Source organism: Acomys minous (assembly GCF_964271855.1).
Source record: "Acomys minous genome assembly, chromosome: 16".
Lineage (NCBI taxonomy): Eukaryota > Metazoa > Chordata > Mammalia > Rodentia > Muridae > Acomys > Acomys minous.
Window position 1 is genome coordinate 61,266,019 of NC_140498.1, and position 23,532 is coordinate 61,289,550.

The 23,532-nt window shown below is 39.7% G+C and overlaps 2 protein-coding genes across 3 annotated transcripts in view; one reads left to right on the forward strand and one right to left on the reverse strand.

The window, feature by feature from the left end:
• LOC311586306 (uncharacterized protein) overlaps positions 1 to 23,532 on the forward strand; it is a gene marked incomplete at its 3' end in the record, with an annotated part of 120,551 nt that overhangs the window by 39,912 nt on the left and 57,107 nt on the right. The window lies entirely within an intron of this gene.
• Positions 18,568 to 23,532, reverse strand: part of LOC311587550 (uncharacterized protein) — a 43,185-nt gene continuing 38,220 nt past the window's right edge. The window contains exons 2-4 of one of the 2 annotated variants that reach the window (XM_084764509.1): positions 22,825 to 22,951; positions 22,560 to 22,620; positions 18,568 to 21,264 (exon numbers count right to left, since the gene is read on the reverse strand). In XM_084764509.1, coding sequence (XP_084620635.1) covers positions 20,058 to 21,264; positions 22,560 to 22,620; positions 22,825 to 22,951 — 1,395 coding nt within the window. In that variant the 3' untranslated portion in view covers positions 18,568 to 20,057. The remainder of the gene's footprint in view (positions 21,265 to 22,559; positions 22,621 to 22,824; positions 22,952 to 23,532) is intronic. The other variant, XM_084764510.1, reaches the window with a different exon arrangement.

Here is a 23,532-nt window from a genome sequence, read left to right on the forward strand (position 1 = left end):
ATAATACCTTAAAAGGGATGCTCATTTAAGAAAAAGGAAGGGTAAAGCCCCCCAGGAACAGATTAAATAATGCATTATTGACTCTGAATTTTCTTAATGTTGATGAAAAAGGAACAAAAGCAGTTGAGAGACATTGGGTTATAGAAAAAACCTGAGGAACTAGGACAACCAATATATTATTAAGGATCAGTGGACAATGGAAGTGAAACCTGCAATAGTTTTGAGATGGGGACAAGGTTATCCTTATGTATCTACAGGGAATGAAAAAAATATAGTTACCACCAAAACTTATAAAGATTAGATATGAATAGGGAAGACATCCCACTACCTGAAACATGAATATCTTCACACAGTAAGGGATACTTATGGGTTACCTGACCCTCATGACATGACATTCTTTCAAACAACATGGCTATCACAGCTCAAACAGACATATAAAGTTGATCCCTTACACCTGCTCAAAAATAGGGCAGAAATGAAATGTACCTATACTAAGACTATGTAAAGTTTGTTTATTTTCAGTGCAAAAGACCAACATAATAATGAGGAAAAAGCAAGTAGCTTAGGTGATTTAATCTCATAGACTGCCTCCGCAGTTTCCTCACAAATTGGTATGCATATCAACTTCAAAATGTTAGCCCAGGGCATCGATTTCAAAAAGCCTGGATAGAAAAACATACAGCTAGCTTTTCTAGTACTGGAACGACATCCTAATTTTCTATGCATACACAAAAGATGACCTCCTCATAGACAGCAAAAAAGGAATTTTAAGAACATGACACCGTGATTCCCAAAAGGTTGGATGGATGTTGTTGTTGGGTTACCCATGTTTGTTATTGTCTAGGGGGGTTGGTTATCAGTTAGTAAAGGTTACATTTGGGGATTTATTTCTCACCTCTATCCTCCTTTCCTTCCTATCTTCTATCCTATCTAGTGTTAAGGAAAAAGGGGGAAAGGGAAAGATAAAAAGGCAGATACAGAATTGTAGTATAGAAGGTAGATTATTGAATCTACTAGCCTCAAATATTTTACATCACTATTGTATATTGATAGAAATTTATGATTATTTGTTTAACTTTTGTGTAATGTATTGTACATCAGATGCATCTCATTTGAAAATGGGATGTATAGTTCTGGTCTTATGAAAGCTACCTCTTCCAAACTGCTCAGGATGGTTGGAGATGCAAGTCAGGAGTTATTCACATGTAAATCTTGTAGTCTTGTTAAAGACTAGTTTAGTTAATTATAGGAAAAGCTATATTTAGCTTCTTGTATATGTTTTCCAGGTTAAGGAGCTTGCAAATAGCTAGAAACAAGCAATGTCTATTTAGATATACTCAGATAGATAAATCGACTGATCGATAGATAGATACATAGATCAGTATAGTTATTCACTATAGTAAATACATAGATGGTCTTCAAACACTTCAGAGATTTACAGAATAAGGCATTTAATTAGGAAGGGCTCTCCTGACAGAGAGATTCGTCTGCTTCTAGCAGCACACCCAATCTACTTCAATGAAGCTGATGGGCATCTATGAAACAAATGTGGCAAAATAGCCACTGAATTTGAAAAAAAACTGTTCTTTACTGCTGAGAGCAGATTGACTATCAAAATGGTGAACGAACATGACACTGGAAAATTGAGTGTCGACCTTGCAGAGACTAGGTGGGCCAGTCCTTCAAACTTCCTGCTTCATAGAACAAGTCTGTGAGATACTCTGGACTGTTGGGCTGAAGACTGAATGCCCCAACAATGTATCCTTTGGTGACACTCCAGGCAGTCAACTGTCTCTCTCATGTCTATACTTTTGGATGCTGCTTGCCTGCACTCCTACATATTAGGCAATATTTTCTTTTTATGTCTCTGATGGGGTTAAAGACTAAATAGTCATAGGATTACTACAATGAAGGTTTAGTTGTTTAAGTCAGAAGGGCATGTTTTTAGGTTGATAAATGGGAGTTATGACAAGAAAGTGACTTAAGAAACTTTGTACACTAAGCTAGGATTCACTAAGAAAGGAAAGATAGTGGAATACTTTCTCCAGGACTGTCAAAGACAAATGGAGTGGACCTTGTAAATGTAACTTTTACCAGCTAATTCTCATAATTATTCTTATTGAATATAGTTTATCTTAATAGAAGGGGAGATAAGAACTGGATGTAAATATGTTTTTGTTTTGATACCCAGTGTGGGATGTAAAATAGACTCGTGTGAGAGCGCTCACTTCCCCACGCCCCACCCCTTCCCTGCTGGAAACAGACTTGGGAGAGAACAGGTAATGTTAGTCCACTAGATGAGGAACCTTCGCTTGCAGGGGCATGGTCTTTGCAAACTGATAAACATCCTACTATGGACTCTGAGCAGATATATTTGCCCCTAAACAAGAGGCTTGGTTTTTTGGCTGTTTGGTCTTGGCTTTTCATCACTCCATTTTGAGAGGCTCCTAGAGAGAACCACTCCAGAGAATGGTTTGCAGTTCTGGCTGCTCCTCTGTTTTCCAGCTGTTGTGCTTGCAGTCAGCTTTACTGAATTCCTGGTTGGGGTTTAACAGGTGCCCTGGAATTCTGTTGACTATACCAGTGGAATCACTCCAAGGAACTGAGTCTGAAAAGGTCTGCTACTATTTGTATAAACCTCTTTTCTTTCCTATCTAGGATAGATGGGCTGGAAGGGAGGTATAAGCATTAAAGAAACTCCTATAATGTAAGTTTTCAGAAAGTTCAAAGCCTACAGTTCACCATGTTAAACAGTCTCAGGGTTTCTTTCCAGTATAATTTCTTCCATGTCCACACAGATGACTGTGATATGAAAAGGCTTTACCACATTGCTCATATTCAAAGAGTTTCTCCATAGAATGGACTGCTCATGTATGAAAAGAAGACCATTACATGCAAAGGCTTTTCCACATTGCTTATATTCAAATGGTTTCTCTCCAGAGTAAATTCTTTTATGTATTAGATGATGTGAGGTGAAAAGGCTGTATAACATTAATTGCATTCATAGAATTTCTTTCCAGTATGAAAAGGCATGTAAAGGCTAAGACATATTAAACACATTCATAAAGATTCTCTCCTGTATGAATTCTTACATGTCGTCGAAGAGACCTTTGCCATGCAGAGGCTTTACCACATTGGTTACATTAATAAGGTTTCTATCCTGTATGAGTTCTCTCATGCATTTAAGGATGTCTGGAGTGTACAAAGGCTTTACCATATTGATTGCATTCATAAGGTTTCTCTCATTTATGAATTATTTTATGCCTTTGTAAATGGCTGTGCCATGCAAAGTCTTTACCAAATTGATTACATTCATAAGGTTTCTCTCTTGAATGAATTCTTTCAAGCATTTGAAGAGAACTGTGCTGTGAAAAGGCTTTACCACATTGACTACATTCATAAGGTTTCTCTCCTGTATGAATCCTTTCATGAATTTGAAGATGTCCGGGGTATGCAAAGGCTTTACCACATTGATTACATCCATGAGGTTTCTCTTCTGTATGAATTCTTTTATGCCTTGGAAGATTCCAGTGCCGTGCAAAGGCTTTACCACATTGATTACATTCAGAAAGTTTCTCTCCTGTATGAATTCTATCATGAACTTGAAGATCATTTTGATGTTCAAAGACCATAAAACATTGTTTACAATCATAGGCTTTCTCTGCAATTTCTGTTCTTTTATGAATTTGGAGACGACTGTGATTTACAAAGCCTTCACCATACTGAATATCTTCATATGTTTCCTCTCCAGTAGGAATTATTTCTTGCCTTTGAGGATGACTTTGACATGACAAAGATTTACCACACTGAGTAAATAGAGAGGATTTTTCTCCAGTATATCTTCTTTCATTCCTGCAAAGATAATTAGCACATGTCAAAGTTATACCACAATCATTACACTGATAAATCTTTTTATCTCTGTGAACTAATTTTACAATTTGGTCTAATTTTAAAAGTAATTAGAACTCATGGTATTATCATGTTATTGACTTTCAGTTTTCTTTCATCTTCATGTGTCATTTTGCATCTTTGAAGAGCCCTGTGATGACAAGATCATGTAGTGCATGGACCACATTTATAGCACCTTTTTACTATAGAAGAGGTTTTTCACATATTGGAAGAGAACTGGGAGAAGTGAGATTTACCACTCTGATTACATAAAATTTTTCCTATCATGTGAGTCATACTACAATTGCAAAGTGAACCGAGGCAAACAGAGGCAATCCATGTTGATATTATTCATGGAACTTTTTATGCACTCAGAGTTTATGGATGTATTGCCAATTAACATTGGAAAAGCCATTAATTGTAAACACGAATTACATTCAGAATTTCTCCAAGTTATAGGTACTACTACAAATCTTCTAATTCTTCTGAGGAAGAGAGGGTTATATTGCTTTGTTCTAAGTTGCTATGCTGACAGGGCTTGTACCCATTGTGATAAATGATATATCTATTAAAGAAGATAACAAATGAAAAGGTTTGCCCTGCATTCACAGTCTCACTTTTTGTTTTTTTTTTTCACTGAAACACTGTACAAGGATTAGAGTTTCTCCATAACAACAGTCTTCACTTTCATAAATTGCCCCTCTCACTAAACTGAACAACATTACTGCAAATTTCTTATGAACACACAGCTTTATGATGGACTACTTGTTCATTAGAAAATTTTTGACATAGACTTATCACCGATTTAATGTGTATACTTTCTGCAATATCTAAGTGGTGTGAGACTAAAGAGATTAGCTATTCTATAGTCTAGCTCACTATGTGTCAAATGGTGATATCTGTTAATGCATTGCTTTCTTATCTTCTTTTTTAGAGAAATGACTTCGAAAAAATAATTCAGCTACCTGATTTTGAGGTATATATTTTTATCAGAATTTAATAATCATCGATACACTTCAAACAGTGCATACTTACACTCTTGCTTTTCTTTAGAACTTAAAGGATGCACTAAAAGTAATTCAGAGGCATATTTGTATCAACTTGCATATGAAAATTACCTTCTACATCTTCTAGAACTTTGAAGATTCTCTTCAATGTTATGGACTTCCCAATTGTAGCCTAAAATTGGATACGAGAAAATGCATAATATATTAGTGAAAATTAGGCAAAATTCAAGTTACCCTTCAATTAACCTCAGACATCTGGCTAATTTATTCATCTAATTCATCCTCATTTTGAGTTGACATTACAATAACAAATAACAGCAACAGAGAAGCAGTTGTCACTAGATTTAAAAAAGCCACATAAAATTCACAGTCCTACCTATGGCAGTGAGGTTCCTGTAGGTCTCCAGCATCACCTCTCTGTAGAGACTCTTCTGGGCAGGATCCAGCAAAGCCCACTCTTCCACAGTGAATTTCACATTCACATCATCATAAGTCAATGCATCCTATAATATGTCATACATGGGTGCAAGAGAAAGCATGATAGTGATGACAGTGTAGCTGTATCCTTTATTGACAATATATTCACATAATTCTGTGGCTTCCTCCATTTATTTCCTGATACAGATGTTCTAATGTAACCAAATCTTTTTATAAGGATCCTGAATACTGAGGTCCACTTCTGTCATTCCTCACCCCTTGAATGAGCTATAGCCTTGCAAGATAAATGCCAATCACCAGAGAAGGGGGCGGGAGGTAGAAACACAGTTTAGGAATACTGGGCTCATGTCAGAGAAATTGTAGAAACAATTACTAATGATAAAAATGATTTTTAAACTGAGTGTATTTTCTCATGCCTGTAATCACAGTAGTCAAGAGGCAAAGCCTTCCGTAGTTGTCTTCAAACTATAAGTGGTACGGTAAACACTATAGACACAATACCCTGCACAGTAGCCACTAATAATTTAAAATATCCAAGTGTAACTCTTAACAAGCAAGTGAAAGACTCTTATGACTATAATGCAAGGCTCTGATAAAAGAAACTGAATAAGATATCAGAAGATGGAAAGATCTCCCATGCCTGTGTTTAGTAGAAAGAAAGAAGTAGAAACTGCCATCTCACCTAAATTAATCAATAGTTTTAATGTAATTCCCGTAAAAGTTACAACACAATTCTTTGTAAACCATGAAAGAGCAATCCAAACTTGATATGTAAAAACAAAACAAAACAAAACAAAAAAAAAACCCAGCATAGTTTGAAAAAGCAACTTCCAGAGGTATCACCATCCCTGATCCCAAGCTGTATTACAGAGCAACAGTAATACAAAAGCAACCAACCAAACAAACAAAAAGACACAAGGTATTGGCATTAAAAACAGACCAGCTGATCAAAAGAATTGATTCAAACCCACAAATAAAACCACACCCCTACTGACATTTGAATTTTGATAAAGAAACAAAAACCATTCAAGGGAAAAAACAAAGCATTTCAGCAAATGGTCCTGGCCAATCTCAATGTCTGCATGCAGATAGAATGCATAGAGTTCTAGATTTCTCACCTTTCACAAAACTTAAGTCTAAGTGGACCAAAGACCTCAACATAAAACTAGATAGTGTAAATCTAATAGAAGAGAAAGTGGGGAATAGCTTTAACTCATTGGTATAGGAGACAACTCTCTGAACATCACAGGCACTAAGATCAACAACTATAAATGGGCCCTCATAGGACTGAAAATCTCCTGGAAGGCAAGGGATACTGTTAATAGGACAAAATGGCAGACAGCTGACTGGAAAAGACCTTCACCAATGCTATGTCTGACGATGGATAATATCCAAAATACAGAAAGAACCCAAGAAATTTGAAACCAATAAAAGAAATCATCCAAGTAAATAATGGGGATAAGAGCTAAAGAGAGAATTTCTAACAGATGAATCTCTAATCTCCAAGAAGCTATTCAATGAATGTTCAACATCCTTAGTCACCAGGTATTTGCACATCAAAATGACTCTGATTTCCATCTTACACCTGTCAGAATGGCTAAGATAATGAACCTAAGTGACAGGACACGATGGTGGGGAAGTGGAACAAGGGCAACATGCCTCCATTTCTGGTGGGAAAGACAACTTGTACAACCATGTTGGAAATCAATCTGGAGGTTTCTCAGAAAGTTGTTACTAGACATACATAAACATCTACTTCCTTCAACAGCTATACTACTTCTAGGCATATATACAAAATATGCTCCACCATAACACAAGGACACTTGCTCAACTATGTTCTCAGAAATTTAATTCATAGTAGGCAGAAACTGGAGAAAACGCAGATGTCCCGCGACTGAAGAATGGATGAAGAAAGTGTGGTACAGTTACACAGGGAATACCACTCAGCTAATTAAAACAGAAAACAAACTTAATATGATTACCAGGAAAATGTGTGGAACTAGAAAAGATGGATGGACCTAGAAAAGATCTTAATGAGTGAAGTAACACAGATCCAAAAGATGTGCATGGTGTGTACTTCCTTATAAGTGGATATTAACCATGGATATAGAATAGCCATGGTGTAATCCACAGAACCAAAGAAGCCAAGAAGATCTTAAGGGAGGATGTTTGATGTCCACTCAGAAACTAAACTAAAATAGATATCTGAAATAGATGAAGGGAAGGAACTAGGTGGGAGAAGAGAGGAGAGGTAACAGGGGTGGCATCAGCTGTGGGGAGAGTAGGGGAAGTGGGACCAGGAGAGAGAGCAGACAACAGTAGAAAAGTATAAAAGTAACTTTTATTCTCCTGGCTCAATCATTGTCTGGGAGGCTTACTACCTCCTCTGATGGCCTAGGTCTAGACCTGGAAGCTTCTACCCTCTGTATATGTAACCTAGGCCTAGAATGTTTTCAGCCTCTGAGATACACTGTCTGTCTTTGTTGTTGAGATTGTTGTTGTTATTTGTTTGTTTTTGGTTTTTTGTTTTTCCGAGACAGGGTTACTCTGTGTAGCCTCGGCTATCCTGGACTCACTATGTAGACCAGCCTAGCCTTGAACTCACAGTGATCTGCCTGCCTCTGCCTCCTGAGTGCTGGCATTAAAGGCGTGAGCCACCACGGCCGGCTTGAGATACACTATTTAAAGTGCACACCATTACTTGTTCTTTCTGAGCTCTAGGCAGGCTGGTTCAAATCAACTGTCCTGGCTCAAACACTTCTCACAGTTGACTTACTTAACCTAGTTTCTCTCAGCACAGAATTGCTCTGCTTAGCCTCAAACTAAATCAGCAATCAGTTCTAATCTTCTGGATTCTTCTCATTTTCTGCCTTATTTTCACCAACCCATTTCTCTATTACTGTCCTGTTATACTGCTTCCTCTTTCCGTAAAAATGCCTCTTAAGTAGCTTCCCTTGGCTCTCTCTAGTGGGAGTTGGCCATATCCTACTCTACCAAATATTCTCTGATTCATCACCTCTTCTTCCACACAATCATATCACTTTCAAGCATGGATGCTGCTTCCTTCTTTAAATTAACTTAATCTTCAATTAGGATTAAAGGACTATATCACCATATATGAACCTAAGCTTTTCTTTACTTGATACCTGCTCTATACCAGGCTGGCCTTAAATTCAAATCTGTTTGCTTCTGTCTCCTGGATTACAACTGGATCACACAGATGTAAAAGACCTTTAGATGTGATCTCTTGCCTGCTGGGTTACATATACCTAAGAAAGTCTTTGCATGTGATCTCTTACGAGAACAGCCATGTTATGAACTAACATTCTTCTGCAGAAGGAGCCATCTCTGAGAAAGGACGGGTCCTTGGAATCTATAGGGGTGAATCTAGCTGAGACCAATAGCACCAGGGGTTAATTGCTGGAAGTTGCCAACTACTATAGCCAGGTAGGACTTCCAGTGCAGGGAGGGGGACACAAAACCACCCATAAAGCCTTCAACCCAACAGTTATCTTGCCTACAAAAAGAATAGAGATAAAGATAGATTAGATACTGAAGAAATGGCAAACAAATAACTTGCTGTTCAACATAAGACCTACCCGAAGGAGAAAGAGCCAATCCCTGACACTATTAATGATAGGTGCAGACAAGGTCCTAGCATAAGAGTTTTCTGAGAGTCTTCCTCCAGCAGTTGATGGAAACAGATGCAGAGACCCAGAGCCAAACAATAGGCAGAGAGCAGGGAATTTGGGGGAAAGTTGGGAGGAAAGATAGAGAGACCCTGGGCAGTTAAAGACACCACAGAAAACCTACAGTCAACTATCTTGAGCGCATGGGGACTCACAGAAACTGAACCATAATCAAAGAGCATACATAGGCTGAATACACATATATAGAAGATGTGCAGTTTGGTGAACATGTGGGAGCCCTGACAATGGGAATAGGAGCCATCTTCACTATGCTGTCTGACTTTGGATCCCTTTTTCCCTATCTGCGCTGCCTCCTTAGGCATCAGTGGGAAAGGATGTTCTTAGTCCTGCTGCAACTTGAGATGCCAGGGGAGGTTGATAGCACTTGTGGGCCTCCCCTTCACTGAGCAGAAGGAGGGCTACTTGGGGAAAGGGGGAATGATGGTGGGACTGGGAGTAGAGGAGGGACAGGTCAGGCTGTAAAGTGATTTAATTAATTGGTTCATTAATTAAAAATAAGGCTAGCAAAATAGCTTAGCATTGAATACTAACTGCTTCTACTATATCTTATGTGATTTAGGGGCACAGTCTATAGTCGTGGATGCATAACAGCATGAGAAAGAAGCTGAACAAACACTTACAAACACAACACAGTAGAAACAAAAATATAAAATGGGTTGAGTCTACAGACTCTCAAATCCCATCCCCAATAAAAAATCTACGAAAACTTCTACTATAAAAGCTCCCCAAAGAGAGCAAAAATAAATAAATAAATAAATAAATAAATAAATAAATAAATAAATAAATAATCGGCAGATAATAAAGACATGATTCTACCTAGAGTCTTCCTGACTTGACCAACTATATTCTGATATTGGTCATTATTGACTCACAATGAAAATATATTTTACTTAACTTCAATGATCCTAATGGTTGGCAACAGCTCATACACTATTCAAGAGTGCAAAGAGTCTTCTGACTATCCAGAAAATATTCTGATTGCTATATCTTCTAAAATCTGGAATCAAGTTATATCTTTCCAATATACAATGGCACAGAATAAACCTTCCCATTCCAATTGAGAGGAATGTATATAAATTGAGGCAAGATTGATGGAGGCAAACAAACAAACAAACTAACTAAACAAACCAAACACCCGCAGTGCAAACACCGAGTGCCATAGCTCTATCTCAGATACATGAGGCTTCAGTTTCACAGGGTATAGATGGTCCTATGATCCATCACTCAGTTTGTTACTTTAACTCAGTATATGCATCTCTCCATGATATATTTCTCATAGCTTAGGTGTCTCAACATCTTATGCTCTCAAAATGCAACTTGTTCTACATATCCAAAGCCTGGTGAAATGAAATCTCATAGTTTCTTTACTGGGGCACTGTCTCTTCAAAACATAAAGAGCTGGAGCAACGTTGAACTGAATTCACAGAGACAGAATACATGACCTTGAATTGTGCATCTTTCTTGGTTTAAAACCAGTACCACAATGGGTGATCCTGCCATGTTTGGTTTCTAAACTGAGATGAAATATGCCAGCCATCGACCAGAGTTGCAGCAGGTTTTATATGAAGTGCCTGCTTTGCAATCACTTTGCCTATCGTTTCCATTCATTTAAGGTGTAGCAAGAATGGGTATTGCCCATCTTAGGCTTCCAATGCAGAGTAGGGCTTTCTATTTACTGGTGCTAAACTCCTTGAAAATCCCTTCCTCTCTTTCAGGATTTGACTGCCATCTAAAACTATCTAGTTCTGTTTTTTCCTAAACCCACAGATTGCACTTTCTTCTGCCCCATTTGTTGCTTTTTCAGATGGTTCTGTCAGCTCACAGTCCAACATTGTGTAAGGTTAGAATAAAAACTCAATCTTGAAAATTATTTAAAAAAAAAAAAGAAAGAAAGAAAAAAAAGAAAACATGGACAAAAATTGTTCCTGGCTTGCTTGCTTACTTGAGCACTCTCTTATTTGCAGTCTGATCTCTTATCCAACCCAGGCACACTTGCTAAGGGATACTGCAACCTTACTGAAAGAGCCACCCATGTTATTCATCAATCAATATAATCTCTCAAAGACATAGCAAGCAGTCATTCTAATGAGGGCATGCCTCATCATTAACATTTTTGCCTGCTTTAATTGGCTTATCTGCAGCTGAAAGGTTCTTAAACCTAGAAGCCTGCTAGCTTTGGCCTCTTGGGGTTCAGGAAGAGCCCACACTGACCACTTGGACACCAAACTCAGGCTAAAGAAAGTTTACTGATCATTTAACAAAGACTCACATGTCAAGAATGTACTATGGGTTTGAGAAATAAGACTGTGACTCAGAGTCATTCACTGAGTAATTAAAAAAGATCATCAGGAAGATTCAATTTTATTTCAGGTATTGTGTCTAACTCATACAAGAAGAATTAGTTCTATTCCTGGTACACTGTGCCTATGTGGATAGACAGAGCATTTTAAACTGATTTGATGGGATATAAGGTAGGGGATATTGGGGACGTTCTAGTGCCCTACTCTTCTCCTGAGAAAGGAACAAAACAGCGTAATATTGCTTAACTCCAACAGAACAGACATTTATCTTTAACTCAAGCAGAACAAGCATTCATCCTCCGTTGTTCTATTCTAAGCAGCAAGTATTGAACTAGGCAGCAAGTACTGAACTGAAACAGCAAGTACTGAATTGTGCACCATAGGCTTCACTTCATAGAGAGCCTCTTGCCACAACATCTTGTGGTATTCTGGCTGATTCTGGCCAGTTCTGCTGACTCATACCTATTAGGTGGAGACTTGCTGGCTCTGGTGGATTGTGTCACTGTCACTGATTCATTGGACTTGATTTCTGGTATTCTGCCCGGAAGGATAAAATCTCCCTAAAGAACTGCTTCTATATTAGTTCACATCCCCTTTTTCTATGAAACTTCTTTCTCCCCTACCTCTGGTTGGTAGATTAAAAAGGAAGATAAAAGGATTTAGGAACCCTAAATAGAGTAGGTTTTGAAAAATCTAAACCTACAATAGAGTTGGCACTGGAGCTCACAGAGTAGCTCCAGTTGAACAAATCTCCCACCCTGTGAGATCCCTGTCAGGAGCAACTACAACTGATGATTTGGGTGCTGCTGCCTTTTCCATGGCTTCAGCTTCTCAGTTTCTCCAGGAGTGTGATCGCTCATTCCAGCACTGCGGAGTTTTAGCTACAGCAGATTTGCAGTCATGAGGTGTTGCTGTCTGGAGGGGTAGATCAGCCAACAACACAAGCTGAAGATCTGAGAAACCTACTCATGGAACACATGTAGATGGCACCCATGTGAGCAGAAGATGTAAAAAGGGGGCACCCAGGGAATGATGTAGGGAGATTCCAGGGCCAAAACTTGAAACAGCCCTGCCTGGCTGCTGGAGATCCTCAGAAGGGGACCTGGAAACCTTCTTGCAAAGTATACATAGTTCACAAAAAGAGTCCATGGCAGAGAAGGGTTTACCTGTTGCTTGATTCTGCTTGAGTTAATCCATGCTGGGAAATGACATCATCACTCAAATTTCCCCTACCAGGTCTTTCTTCATATTATTGGCTCTTGCAGCTGACTGCCCTAAACATTAGTCTGTGAGCTAGTTAGGGCCTGTCCTGCTTCACCCTGCAGTGTAAACAGATCCTGTTCTGATCTGAAAGCAGAAACCATGATCCACATGAAAACCTTTATTCCTGATATGGAAATGGATGGTTCACTAATTGGCTAAAATGAGTTATTTTAAAACTCTGCTGTGGTAGAGTCCTTTAATTAAAGAACTTAGGAAATTTAGTCAAGGAGAAAGCAAGGCCATTACTCTGGGAAACAGACAGCCATCAAGGCCCCCCTGAGTTAGCAAAGCTTTATCGGAAAGACTTTTCTCAAAGACATTAGATGCAGTTGTGCTAGATTTAATATGCTTTGTCATACATACATCGTAATATAAACAAATAAAAAATTGCTAATAAAAAATCTTTGTAATGACAGCTAAACACAGATTTTTGCATTCTACATGCTACTGCCATTAAATTTCTTTAAATTTAGTCTACAGGTTATATTTTGAAGAATTTTAATATGGACTGGACACTGCATGCCTAGCCACTTAAGACATTTACCCAGCAATGATAGTGACAGAAATATTTCTTAAGGACACTAGTGCTTCCAAACATCAGTGACAGAGCCCTAAGTGGAAGGTCTCAGAGAATGAGAAAGACAGAAAAGTAGAAGATAGAAAGTACAAAAGCTGAGGTCAGGAAGTTTTTCACAAGCTATGTCTTATGTCTAGTAAGGTTTGTAAGAATTGCATCTTGTATACTGCTCACAGCGGGAAATGAAATAAAAGGGAGATGTTTATGACGTCAAGTGAAGCTTCATACAATGAGACAAACTCGAGAGGAGAAAGAGGATCTTACACCTAAACGTTAAATGCTAAGGGCAGAACTTGTGGAAGATCCTACAGAAATTAAGGCTTTCCAAGGTTGGATCCTTCCTAGAACATTTTTATACACCAGCCCAAACTCCAAAGGAACTGCCCAATTACAGCCCCATAGGAAGTTATTCAGTGGCCAGGGCCAGGGCCAGGTCCAAGAAGGCACTAGGTCACATGGGAATCCAAAAGATGCTGCATCTGGCCTTTGCTTATCACACAGCCCCAGGGAGGCCCCACCACACCAGCGCCTGCAGCTCACCTTTCTGATCCTCCCCACTGTGAGTGTTCAGTTGGCATCTGCAGTTGCCCTCCCCCTCCCCTACATGCTCTGTTCAGTCCCACTTCTCTCTCCAACCCTGCCCCCTGCAAGGAAAGTCTCTGCACATTCTTAGCATTCCTTGAGATGCTCCAAGTCCCACCCCTGGAGCCAAGGGCTTCCCTAGCATAGCAGGTGGCAGATACTTCATCTTCCTTCACCTGCATTCCTTGTTGCCATACTTGGCGGTGGCATGGGAGTTAATCTGGCATTGTCACCTGAGGCTACTGAACTAGCCCAGGAGTTTCAGTTCCCAAGTAAACTTGCCCTTTTATGTTCAATCTGGTTTCCACTGGCTTATTTCCCCTGTGGAGATAACCCATGAGTCAGCAGTGACCCTGAGCTCACCACTTTGTCATTTCAGGCCTTGCCTGAGCTTCCCTCACAGCACTCAGCAGCAGTGCTCAAAGCACATCACACAGAACCATTAAAGAAAGCTCAACTAAAGAGCTGCACCTGGGCATGGCAGCCAGAAGAAAGAGCCTCATCATCATACTGGCTGGTCCACCTGGAGGCTCTGATTGGCCAGCAAGTCTCGAGCGACATGAGCACCTCCCTTAGAATTAGTGTCCTGAACTGAGACAGCAAAAGGGTTCATGGCCCAGGCTTACTGTTGAGGGCCATACATTTCCAGGTTTGCAGAGAATGGCATTTCAGTAGCACGTGTGCATATTCTCCAATAGCCTATTGGTCTGTCTTCCCACACAGCTCCACCACCCCAGCTAGCTCTCCACAGCAGCCTGCTCCTCCCATTACTGGGCAGTGACCCTCCACTCACCATGTCGGAACTTGGGGACTTGCTTGAGCTTCTCTCACAACACCTAGCAGCAGAGGTCAGAGCACACCACGCAGAACCACCCAAGCCTGCACAGCCACACAGCTGACTCTTCAGCAAGATTCCCAAAGGTACCTGCCTCCCCATCTGACCTGGGGCGAGTCTCTAGCTGGAGGCCCTGATTGGCCACTTCGTCTTGATGACATATACACCTCTCCAGGTTGGCATGCTCTGGAGGGGCACAGAATCATGGTTGCTGTCCGAAACTTTCTACCTAGGGCCAAACGTTTTCTACAGGTGTAGAGACTTGCATTTCAGTAGCACTGTCCTCCAATGGCCTCAACATCTGTCTTCCCAACTAACCCGGGAGGACATACTGCTTGTGCTTCCTCAGCACAGCCTCCTGCTCCTCTCCTCTGTGGACAGTGACCCTGACCTCAACAAGTCACACACCCAGTAGCCACTTCCCCTGCTTCCTCCTCTATCTAGGTGGGTAACTTGAAGAGCCCATTTCTCAACTTGCAGTGGAGTTATCCATATGTCCCACTGGTAAAGAGCAATGTTAGGAGACAAGACTTTAGTTTTGTGTCTTCAGGCTGGGTACAGGCAAACTACTGCTTCTTTTTACCAGGGAGTTATGAGACAATCATGGGGGATAAGCAGGAAACAGATGGCAAACACTGGGAAACACTGTTGTTAGCCTTCAACTCTTCCCGAGTGGGAAAGTGAAAAACAATTGCACAGCTATGCTAGTCAAGGTTCTCTAGGTGAATGGAACTGATAGAAGGAATCTTTCTTTGGTCCCAGGTTTTTTTCATATCTATCATGTGAAAGGTAGCTGTACACAGCATGAAGCCACAAAAACAAAACTTTTGTTTAGTAAACTCTCTCCCCAATTTTGAATATTTGGGTACCCTTTCAGTTGTGGCACAGATTGAATACTCCACTGTAAGTTGAATGATAGGCTTTGCAAGCTATGCACCCTGATTCCAGGAAGAAGAAGGGAAGTGCCTGAACGTTTTGAAGGGAGAACAGACAGGTTCAACAGCTCTGACCTGGTGAGATCAGGGTGGTTGCCCAGTAGGTGCCAGGTGGTCATGGCACACACCTTTAATCCCCAATGCACAGGAGGCAGGAGCAGGGGATCACTGTGAGTTCGAGGCCAGCATGGTCTCCAAAGTGAGTTCAGGACACCCAAGGCTACACAGAGAAACACTGCCTTGAAAAATAAGACAAAGAAAGAAACAAAATTACTCATGTGAGTAATGTAATCAACTGACCATTTCAGTAACATGTGGAGCACAGCTTCTGCTTTCAGAGGAGACCAGAAGGTCTGCAGTAAATGCCCAGTGAAACGGGGTAGGCAGTAGCTAGAGCACAGACTAAGTTTTGAGACTCAGCTACAGGCAGAAGTCCCCATTGTGAAGAAGGACCTGATTCTAGCAGGGTGTGTGGATTTGTAACTTGCCAGCTGTATTAATTCATGCAGGTGAATAAAAGCTGATTGGATGTTTGGTTACAATTTGGTTAGGTTAGCTTGAGTAAGTGAATATTGCAATTTCACTTAAGGGGCCATTGGCTGTAGCTGTGTGTGTCAGGTTAAAGATCTCAGCAGCTAACATTGCTCATAGGGGCAAGGTCAATAACTGTCTTATTAATGCTATTCCCTCTACCAGAGAAGTTTCTGCTCTTTTCCAAAATCAGTTTACCTATGTGTTTTTCAAATTATATTTATCTTTCTAAAAGGTCAATTGATGGTGTTTTTAGAATTTTCTTCTTTATGTATCACTGCTCTAATCTTTTATTTGTTCCTCCTCATGCCAATGTTTTCCAATAATTAAGCTATTCATTCTTTTTCTCAGAGGCTTTCATATTTATTTCTGCTTAGAGCAACAGCACCTATAGCTCACCCTTTCTTCATGCTGTGTAGTTAAAAAATTTTTGAGCACCTAATGCTTTGATTGCCACTGCCTGGAAGACAGCCCTAACTAGTAATTCAGAAGAAAGAGGCACCAGTGAATGATTGTGCTCTATCCTTTTGGGATAATTGGGGTGGAGGGAACAAATAAAGGGGATCTGTGTAAGAATTGTTTTCCCTGACCAACTTAGAAGTTATGTAGTCACAGCACAGAAATGAATGGGGAGGAAGAAAAGTGAGAGGTTTACTCATTTGACAGTAATTGGTATTAGCAATGAGGAGTCAGGTATTCAGTTTAAGATCATCAGTAAAAGTCCAACTATCCACTTTTGGAGGGTCACAGGCCAAGGCAATCAAGAATAGGCATGAGGAAATGAACTCATTTCTAAAAACCAAATTTCTGAAGTTTGTTTAGTTCCACCAACCCAGAATACATGCGCACACTAGTCTAGCTTTACCTGACAAGAATGTTATTTTTCCTATTTGAAAATGTGCAAGGTGAGAAAAAAGATGGGAGTAAATCTTGGTGTGCTCTACTACATATGTTTAGGCTCTGAATTATTTTGGACCATAAAATGTTTTTCAACTTTTTTTTTTAAAAGGATTTATTTATTTATTACATAGACAGTGTTCTGCCTGTATGTAGGCCTGCACACCAGAAGAGGGCACCAGATCTCCTTATAGATGGTGGTAAGCCACCATGTGGTTGCTGGGAATTGAACTCAGGACCCTTGGAAGAGCAGCCAGTGTTCTTAACTACAGAGCCATCTCTCCAGCCCCTGTTCCAACTTTTGAAATAACGATATAGATTATCCTTAAGTTACTTCAACCTTTACATTTCTCCCTAGAAATGAAAAGCCTGAGACAAAGTCTGGGTGCCTATTTAACAAATCAATAGAAACCTGGCTGTCAGGTTCTTCTAGCATCACTCAGTCCCTACTTACTGCAAGGTAATGGTTGGCATACCCCACCCTCTAGCCTAGTGTTGGGCTGCCCTTCTCCTAGATTCCCTTCCTTATGGAATCCAATCATTTGGGTTACCTGGTGCTTTTCCTCTATCATTTACAATCCTGACTTCTAGGTCTTGCTCATGATTCTCCTCTCCTTCCTTTCTTCCTATGGCTCATGGGCATGTACACTCTGGATAACCTCCCACGACCTCCTCCCCCTCGCTGGTGTCTCTGGCTCTTATCTATAAATATCTTACTCCACCCTGCATGGGAACAGCTATTTCTTTTCCACTTTACCTTACATTTAAATTCACTTTTTTGCTTTGTTACTCTTTGAATTTGACTGAGGTTCAGATGCAGGACTTCCCATCTATGAAATAGAAATGGCTGTACTGCATATTGAGTAAACAAAGGTATGTGTGCCTTGAAAAAGAAACAAGAAGTGTTCTGGGAGATTGGAAAATTCTTTAAAAACAAATTCCCCAGAGTACTGCTCTGGCTGGCCCTAGAGAGCAAGGGTGGAGCTGGGAAGGCTCCAACTGTCTGAGGTATTTGACCTCTGATCCCCCAGTACAGGAGCTGCTACCTTCCAATGGCCAAGATGGAGTTTCCTAGCTAATGAGAGACTCTGGGCAGGTTTAGGAAAGAGGGGCCTGACAGGAAGGTAGCCTAATTATTTTTTTCAGGATTCTTCTCTGATGCAGCTGTAGGGAACTGTGAGGTATACCACATGCCATGCCATGGCGACTGTGGAGGCAGCTGCCCCATGGCCAGGAGTGGAAAGTGTAGTGGTATATCACAGTCTGATCTGCTGGGACTGAGATGGAGAGTGGTTCACACTGTGAATGTGTTGGTCTCTGTGGTGATCTGGGCAGAGGTCTTTGACCTCTGAATTTCCTGAGTGTGGATTCCCTTTGGATGAGTGGGCTTTGAAGCCCAAGCAGTGGAAAGCTGTGGAGATTATACTATCACTCTCTAGGGCACACATACAGGCATTGGTTTTCGTGTGCAGTAGGAAGACAGACTGGAAAACTGAAGGTCTAGTTTCTAGAAGTACTGAACCTGAACTCTACATTCAATTTTTGTGTCAAATTGTATAAATAGTGTAGATACTGATAGAAAGTAATTGATGGTTCTTCAGCAATACTTGATAATCTTTTTATTTTTCCAATACCACCAGCCACAATGGCATGAATCACAGAAATTCAATTTTAGGGTACAAATGGAGTTTCTGAGACACAGAGGGTTCTCAGCTGTGCACGGTACATAGACAGGGCAGTTTCCACACCTTGTGACATAATACATCTGGCAGGAAGCAGACATAAATTATTCTACAACATTGTTTTCTTTGTGGGATTCAGTGAGGCTGAGTTTGTCTGCAACCACAAGGGGGCATGAGGGGCTGTAGGGCCATAGAACTACCTTTCTGCTCACCATATTTTGAGAGAGCTCTAGAGCATGGAGCCTCTCTGCAAGAGAGATTAGCAGTAGCTAGAAGGCAGAAATAGAATAGTTTAGGGGTAACTGAGTGATTTTCATAGTGAAATCTGTGTTTGTTACACATACAATCTAGGTTTACTTGGTCAAGGTTACACTTTTCCTCAGGGAGTTTCCTTAGGTATTTTGATGAAAATTTAACGATAAATTTAGGCTTATATTTTTGACAATTTACCTCCATTCCCTCATTTTTTCACAAATATTATATAGATCTTGATTGTTCTAAGTTTGTGGTAAGTTCATGAGTCACATTGTACCAAGGTTTTCAAGGTTAAGCAGATTGTGCATAGCTAGAAACAAGCAATATTTATCTACTTAGATAAACTGGAATAGATAAGTTGATTGTTCAGTATACGCACATAGATAGACAAGCATGGTTACTCACTATGCTCAATACAAAGATGGTCTTCAAAACACTTCAGAGATTTACAGAATATCTCAGTCAATCAGAAAGGCCTTTCCTGACAGAGAGACACAGCTGCCTCTGACGGCACATCCAATATACTTCAATTAAGCTGATGGACATCTATGAAACAAATGTGGCCAAATAGCCACTGAATCAAACAACTGTTCTTTACTGCTGAGAGCACATTGACTCTCGAAATAGTGAACAAGCATGACACTGGAAAATTCATGTCCCATTCTGAATAGACTAGGTGGGCTGGTTCTTCAAATTTCCTGCTTCATAGAACAAGTCTGTGAGATACTCTGGACTGCTAGGCTATCTCACATTAATTACATTCAATGAATTTCTCTCTAATAGGTAATTGCATGTAAAGACTACAAAATATTAAATACATTCATAAAGATTCTCTGCTATGTGAACTTTTTCGTGCCTTTGAAGATGACCATGACATTCAAAGGCTTTGCCACAGACATTATATTCAGGACTTTTCTGTCCTGTATGAATTCCTTCATGGCTCTGAAGAAAATTCTGATATGCAAAGGCTTTACAACACTAATTACATTCATAAGGTTTTGCTCCTCTATGAATTCTTTCATGCATTTGTAGATAACTGTGCTGGGGAAAAGGCTTTACCTGATTTATTACATTCATTAGGTTTCTCTCCTCTATGAATTCTTTCACGCATTTGAAGAGACCTGTGCTATGGAAAGGCTTTACCACATTGATTACATTCAAAAGGTTTCTCGACGAATTGTCTCATGGCTTTGAAGATGACTGTGCTCTGCAAAGGCTTTACCACATTGGTTACATTCATAAGGTTTCTCTCCTGCATGAATTCTCTCATGTCTTTGAAGATGACTGCGCCGTGCAAAGGCTTTACCACATTGATTACATTCATAAGGTTTATCTCCTGTATGAATTCTTTCATGCATCTGAAGAGAACTGTGCCGTGCAAAGGCTTTACCACATTGACTACATTCATAAGGTTTCTCTCCTGTATGAATTCTTTCATGCATCTGAAGAGAACTGTGCCGTGCAAAGGCTTTACCACACTGATTACATTCATAAGGTTTTACTCCTGTATGAATTCTTTCATGCATCTGAAGAGAACTGTGCTGTGTAAAGGCTTTACCACATTGACTACATTCATAAGGTTTCGCTCCTGTATGAATTCTTTCATGCATTTGAAGATTAATATGATGTGCAAAGGCTTTACCACATTGATTACATTCATAAGGTTTATCTCCTGTATGAATTCTTTCATGCCCTTGAAGAGAACTGTGTCGTGCAAAGGCTTTACCACATTCATTGCATGCATACGGTTTCTCTCCTGTATGAATTCTTTCATGCCTGTAAAGAGAACTGTGCCATGCAAAGGCTTTACCACATTGACTACATTCATAAGGTTTCGCTCCTGTATGAATTCTTTCATGCATCTGAAGAGAACTTTTCCGTGTAAAAGCTTTACCACATTGATGACATTCATAAGGCTTCTCTCCTGTATGAATTCTTTCATGCCTTTGAAGATATCTGTACTTTGCAAAGCTTTTACCACGTTGATTACATTCATAAAGTGTTTCTCCTGTATGAAATCTTTCATGCCTTTGAAGATAACTGTGCTGCGCAAGGCTTTTACCACATTGATTACATTCATAAGGTTTCTCTCCAGTATGAATTTTCTCATGAATTTGAAGATAACTTTGATGGTCAAAGTCAATAAAACATTGTTTACATTCATATGGTTTCCCTCGAGTTTCTGTTCTTTTATAAGTTTGGAGACTACTGTGATTTACAAAGGCTTCACCATATTGAATATCTTCATTTGGTTCCTCTCCAGGAGGAATTATTTCTCGCCTTTGAGGATGACTTTGACATGTCAAATATTTGCCACACTGAGTAAATTGAGAAGGTTTTCCTCTAGTATATCTTCTTTGATTCCTGCAAAGATAAATGGCACATGTCAAAGTTACACCACACCCATTACACTGAGAATCTTTTTTATCTCTGTGAACTAATTTTACATTTTGGTCTAATTTTAAAAGTAATCAGATCTGATCGGATATCAGTTTATTGGCTTTCATTCTTCCTTTCTTCTTCAAGTGTTATTTTTGTCTTTGAAAAGCTCTGTGATTGTAAGACCATGTATTCCATGGACCACATTTAAAGCATCCTTTTAGTATAGAAGAGGGTTGTTCACATATTGGAAGACAACTGAGAATCAGAATTACCTCTCTAGTTGCATTGAAATTTTTCCTATCATGAGTATCATACTACAATTGGAAAGTGAACCATGGCAAAGAGACGCAATCCACATTGATAGTATTCATGGAAGTTTTTCTGTAGTGTGAGTTTGTGGATACATTGGCAATAAAATTGGAAAAGCCATAATTGTACACACTATTACATTCAGAAAGTCTACACGTTATGGGTACTACTACAAATCTAATTTTTCTGGGTTAGTGAGTGTTTTATTGCTTTCTTCAATGTTCCTATGCTGACGGAGCTTGTATCCATTGTGATAAATGACATATCTATTAAAGAAGATAACAAATGAAAAAGTTTACCCTGCATTCACAGTCTCACTCTTTTTTTCTCATGAAATCTTGTATAGGGATAAAAGTTTCTCCAGATTAACTTCCTTTACTTTCACAAACTGCTCTTCCTACTAAACTTAGCAATGTTCCTGCATATATATTAGGAACATGAGCTTGATGTATTTGTTTATTTATTTACTTATTTGGTTTTTCGAGACAGGGTTTCTCTGTGTAGCCTTGGCTGTCTGGACCTGGTTTGTAGACCAGGCTATCCTTGAACTCACAGCGATCCACCTGCCTCTGGCTCCCGTGTGCTGGGATTATAGGCGTGTGCCACCACACCCGGCTAGGAACATGAGCTTTATTATGGACAATTTTTTATTAGTAGGTTAAGGTGTATATCTTTTGCAATATCTAAGTAGCGTGAGACTAAAGAGATTCGCAGTCCTACAATCTAGCTCGCCATGATTCAAATGGTGATATGTTATTGCATTGTTTTCTTATCTTCTTTCGTAGAGAAATGAATTACAAAAATAAATCAGATACCTGATTTTGAGGTACATGTTTTTGTCAGAATTTAATAACCATCGATACATTTCAAACAGTGCATATTTACACTCTTGCTTTTCAATAGACCTTAAAGGATGCACTAGAAGTAATTCAGACGCATATTCGTACCAACTTGCACATGAAAATTACCTTCTAGATCTTCTAGACCTTTGAAAATTTTCATCAATGTTATGGTCTTCCCAACTGTAACCTAAAATAGAGGAATCAAAAATGCATGATATATTATTGGAAATCAGGCAAAATTCAAGTTACCCTTCAGTTAACCTCAGACATCTGGTTGATTTATTCAACTCATTCATCCTCATTTTCAGTTGACATTACAATAACAAATAACAGCAACAGAGAAACAGTTGTCACTAGATTTAAAAAAGCCACATAAAATTCACAGTCCTACCTATGTCAGTGAGGTTCCTGTAGGTCTCCAGCATCACCTCTCTGTAGAGACTCTTCTGGGCAGGATCCAGCAAAGCCCACTCTTCCTGAGTGAATTTCACATTCACATCATCATACGTCACGGCATCCTATAATATCTCATACAGGTGTGCAAGAGAAAGCATGATAGTGATAACAGTGTAGCTGTGTCCTGTATTGACAATGAATTCATATAATTCTGTGGCTTCCTCCACTAATTTCTTGATTCAGATATTCTAATGTAACCAAGTCATTTTATAAGGATCCTGAGTACTGAGGTCCACTTCTGTCATTCCTTGTCCCTTGAATAGGATATAGACTTGCAAGATAAACGCCAATCATCAAAGAGGGATGGGGAGGTAGAGAAATAGTTCACAAGTAGTGGGCTCATGTCAGAGAAACTGTATAACAATTACTAGTGATAAAAATGGTTGGCATACCCCACCCTCTAGCCTAGTGTTGGGCTGCCCTTCTCCTAGCTTCCCTTCCTTACGGAATCCAATCATTTAGGTTACCCAGTGCTTTTCCTCTATCATTTACAATCCTGACTTCTAGGTCTTCCTCATGATTCTCCTCTCCTTCCTGTCTTCATATGGCTCATGGGCATGTACAGTCTGGATACCCTCCCACAACCTCTTCCCCTTTGCTGGTGTCTCTGGCTCTTATCTATAAATATCTTACTCCACCCTGC